At 42.7% G+C, this 4,642-nt stretch overlaps 1 protein-coding gene across 1 annotated transcript in view; it reads left to right on the plus strand.

Moving 5' to 3' along the window:
* Window positions 1–1,224: 1,224 nt before the first annotated feature.
* UFM1 (ubiquitin fold modifier 1) overlaps window positions 1,225–4,642 on the plus strand; it is a 10,434-nt gene continuing 7,016 nt past the window's right edge. The window contains exons 1-3 of the mRNA XM_026854813.1: window positions 1,225–1,450; window positions 1,533–1,589; window positions 1,992–2,049. Coding sequence (XP_026710614.1) covers window positions 1,449–1,450; window positions 1,533–1,589; window positions 1,992–2,049 — 117 coding nt within the window. The 5' untranslated portion in view covers window positions 1,225–1,448. The remainder of the gene's footprint in view (window positions 1,451–1,532; window positions 1,590–1,991; window positions 2,050–4,642) is intronic.

Consider the following 4,642-nt stretch of genomic DNA (forward strand, 5'->3'; position numbering starts at 1 on the left):
ACCAATGTTATACAGTTGTAAAAGGCAGACATAATAACATAAATGCAGGAGATATAAGGAAATAGTAATGCCATTGTACAAGCTGCTAGTGAATTTCTTCTTGTTATTTTTTGAACTTTTTTTTTGTTTTTTTCTATATTCAAATACAGCAACATAAGGGTAAAAAGCTGCATTTCATGACTAGGCACTGAGCCAGTCCTTAGGTAAGAAATCAGTAACTCCAATGTGTTAATTGCCTTTTCTATGGCGTTTCCTCTATCTTAACCCTAATGAAATCCCAATTAAAAGTGCTTTGCCATGACCAAGTCTAGCTAACAGTCTGTGACAACAAGCACCTCAGTCTACAGCGAAAGCTGTCCTTCCTGCAGATAGTATTAGCTAGAGAAAATACGAAAGCACTACAGCAAAGTATTTTTACAGTGTTAATACTGTCATGCCCAGATTTGGAAACTTGCTCATCGTCTGTATCAACAGATGAACAAGCACTAAAGACAAAAGTTACTTTGCATTTGCATGTAACCTTATTCAGCCTTTAAAATAAATTAGCTTGTCAAAGTTCACCAACAAAACTGGGAACTGCTGGTTTTTGGTTTTGTGCCATAAAAGTATCCACCACTATCCAAACTCCAACTCTAGCTCCCCCATCACAAGGAAGATGTGAACGATTCTGATTATTAAGGGAGTGGGAATCGGTGTGCATTTCCATCTGCCTTCCCCTGCATAACTTCAACTAACACCCGCGGAAAGTGTCGGTTTGAGAGCAACACACGGACTCGAAACCTCAGATAACCAAACCCAGCGATGAACCATCCCCACTCCCCCGCATTACACATATACGCTTGCATATACATACACACACACCCCTGCAGCTATATACAAGCGCACGTTTAAATCCACCAATCCCTTGTTGGCAGCTGCTCAGAAGAGGGGCTCATCTTTGTTTAACGGCCCCGCACCTCCGACCCCGCCGGCCCGGTGCGAGGTGCACAGGAGGCCACCCGCCAAACCCCTCCGCCGTGCCCGGCCCGGGCCACGCCGCCCGCCAAGCGTCCGGTCCCGGCACAGAGCACATAGCCCGCCACGGCCCGTCCCCTCCGAGCCCGCCCGGACGTCAATCCACAACTCCCACGGAAACGCGGAAGTCCCGGTACCTGGGTCCTACCTCGGCCGCGGAACATCCAAAGCCACTGCCTCATCACAAATCCTCACCGCCTTTCTCCAGTGCACTTTACCCACCCTTCAGCCTCCCTTCTCCCCGCGCCAGTCGGGTCCCGAGGCAGAAACTCCCGCTCCCTCCCCCGTAGCGGTCGGTAGGGAGTGTTTATCTTTCATTTGAGATCAGGCACACCGCGGGCAGCTCAGGAGACGGAAGGGGCAGCGAAGACCCCTCGGGCGCCGGGTGGTGGTTGACGTGTCGGTGAGGAGCGGCCGCGGCTTTGGGGAGCATCATGTGAGTGAATGAGTGAGCGGCCCCGCTGCACCCCTCTCCCTCCCCCAGCCCTAACCCCATGCTTTCTCCTCGCTCTCCCCAGGTCGAAGGTCACCTTTAAAGTGACGCTCACGTCGGACCCCCGGCTCCCCTACAAAGTGTGAGTGCTGTGGGGGGTCGGGGCGCGCTGCGGTGCCGCTGCGTGACGCGAGGAGGCCGTGAAAACCGGCGGCGGCAGCGCAGACGTACGCGCTCCTGAGCCGCGTGGCCTTTAATGGTCATCCTGACGGGGCTTTCCCAGGAGTGGAAAAGGCATCTTTCCCTCCGTGTGAGGCGACAGGCGGTTTTCTGTTGTTAACTCTGGTTAGGGCTTTTATGCTTGGCGCTGCTGCCATGGATGTCTTTTTAGGCTTTGCTCTAGACCTTAAAAAGAACATGCACACCTTTGGCGAGCATCTTAACCACTGGCAAAAGTGAAGTTTTAATTAGTAGTTTGATAGCAAATAAAGTTGCTTTTCAGTTTGTCTTAGCAGTCACATATTTATTTACATTGTAATTTCAGGTTAAGTGTGCCTGAAAGTACACCTTTCACAGCTGTCTTGAAGTTTGCTGCAGAAGAAGTAAGTAGAAAGTGATGAGGTTCGTTTTTAACTTCTTGAACATTCCTGAAAGCAGAAGCTTTTTAATTGTAAATTAAAATGGTTAATTCAACACAAAGAATGTTCTTGCTAGATACACACGGACATAAGCTTAACTGATGTCAGTGTGGGCCTGCCAAAACTTTCAGAATCCTAAACTTAGCTGTTCTTACCAATTTACACATCAACAGCAGGTATTAACAGGCTTTCTGATCTTTGCAATTAAATTAAGACATTTTATATTAATAACATAAAAATTTATGAGACAGAATATAATTAAAATATATTGATGTTAAATATTTAACATTTTTTATTGCTTATGTAGAATATCCAGAAAATTCTCTAGAATTATTCAGGAAATTTTTAAACTCTTCTTGAATTTGGTTCCAGCAATCTCTGGTATTGGAAGACAAGGAATTTTTGATTATAGAAGGTATTGAGATTAGGCATATGGGCTAATAGATTTAAGTGAATAAGACTAGGGTAATGCATTCTTTGGCTTCTGGGTGTTTGATCTTTCACATGGAATCCAAAACCAATAGGTGCTTAAATTGCCTATGTAATGGATTTGAAGAGATGCAACCTGTTTGTTTCAGATAAAGTGTACAGAGATTAAGAGATGTTCATCTGGGTGTAAACAGTAAAATAAAGTACTCGGAAGCATGATGTCTGTTTTCATTTAGTCAGCAAATTCATCAGAGTCTGTTACTGCAGTTCCACCTCTGTCTTTTGGGGAAAACTTGGGAAATTTAGGGTTACTGAATATTTAATTTGTTCAAGCATTGGAAGTGTAATAAGATAAATAATTAGGAAGGATAATGGACTCCATGTCTGAGTCTCCATATGTTATGCCACTATGTGACAGAAGTTCTTAGTGGAAGCACAGTTTGTGGGAGGAGGTTGTGGATTGTTTGTTGTAACATTACTTAAACAAAATAATATATAGAATAATAAATTCTGTTAAAGACACTTGCTGATTTAGTTGCTTTTTAAACTTTTTTTTTCCAGTTATTTTTAATCTGAACTAATGTAGCAGTGCCCACACAACCCATACGTGGAGACCTAGACTGAAAAGTCCAACTCTGAAGTGCTGTTTCCACTGTAGTTGTGGGCTGCTTCCAAAAGAGACAGTCCACTTCCCCTTCCAGTTCTTGTTACAGATTCCTGTCATCTCACACATGCCAGCTTGAGGTCTGATGGAGTTGCACCCTGAGTGGTTCTAACTGGATCATCAATCAAAGGGTCTTTTTGAAGGTTCTTTGCTGTATCGGTCAGTTGAATTTATTGTGTTTGTCAGGCTCACTTTTATTACTCCATCCGCAAGCAGCATAAGCTGGCGTGGGGATGTTGTATCTTCCAAAAATCACCCTGGCTGCTGCTTTCTTCCCTTCTATCACTCCTTTGAACATACTGCCACAGGTTCGTCTTTGAGAGAGAGTATGGGTTCAGACTAAACTCTGTCTTCTTGCTGGTTTAGTCTTTACACCTATTATTTCTCTGATCTGGATTCGTGCCTTTGATGCTAGCATGAGGGACCATGAAAACTGAGTGGGCCTTAGTAGTGGATTTACAATGAGGAAGGGAGAGGCCATTTCTGGTGTGAGGATTGCCAGCAAATTGTTAATTTTACCTACTCATAGAACTACATTGTTAGTGATACAGTCCTCTGTGAATTGGATTTAAAGAAGAGTTAATTCCTTAAATATTCATATTTAACAAGCCATTCTTTTAGTTGATATATTTTGAGCATCCATGTGAGTTTTGCTGATTGACCTCAGACGGCTCTGGATCAGCATCTTTTTATAGAGCAATTGTAGATGTTTTTTGGAGGCTCACAAGAAATGTTGAAAATTTGTGATGGAATGTCGAAGAGCCCAGTGTTGTTAAGGCTCAACAGAGTAATTCCATTAAACATCTATACAATAAACACTTTATTTTAGAGAAAATACAAAGAACATTTTATGAACTCCACCACCACCACCCCCACACACACCTCGCCAAACAGTGTGAAGTATGTGTTAGCCAGTGTCAATAGAAATTAATAACATGAACGTATGGTTGATTTTTCAGAATGTGGCACTGTTTATAGCTGTCATTGTGGATGTGTTACTAAAGCCTTTTATATCTCTCTGAGACGATGCAGAACTAAATGCTTTGTAAACAGAGAACAAAAAAAGATTGTTAGACTCTTCCCCAGAAATGACGCTACTTTGATCCTTTGTGAACTGGCAAGGAAAAGAATGAGAAATTATTTTTGTCTTCTATAAATGTCTTCTGTTCCTTGAATAGCACAGCTTAATATTAACTTATGCTGTTTACCATGATTCACAGTATTCATGATACTGGTTTCACAGTACCTTATGTTAAACATGTAAGAAAAAGATGAAACTGTAGCCCTGGATTTTGAACAAATATGTTAGTTGGTCTCCAGGGGAAGTGCATTATCTCCTCAGCGATTAAAGCTCTTGGGACAGAGAAGGATTTAAGTTCCAACTGTTTAGCCATAGCAAGTTTCTACTTAGTTTTTTTAGAGAGTCATAAAATTTGAGCAAATCATAACCAGAATTCCCTGGAA

The sequence above is a fragment of the Athene cunicularia genome (genome assembly GCF_003259725.1).
Source record: "Athene cunicularia isolate RWA chromosome 1 unlocalized genomic scaffold, athCun1 chr1_part1, whole genome shotgun sequence".
NCBI classification, from domain to species: Eukaryota; Metazoa; Chordata; class Aves; order Strigiformes; family Strigidae; genus Athene; species Athene cunicularia.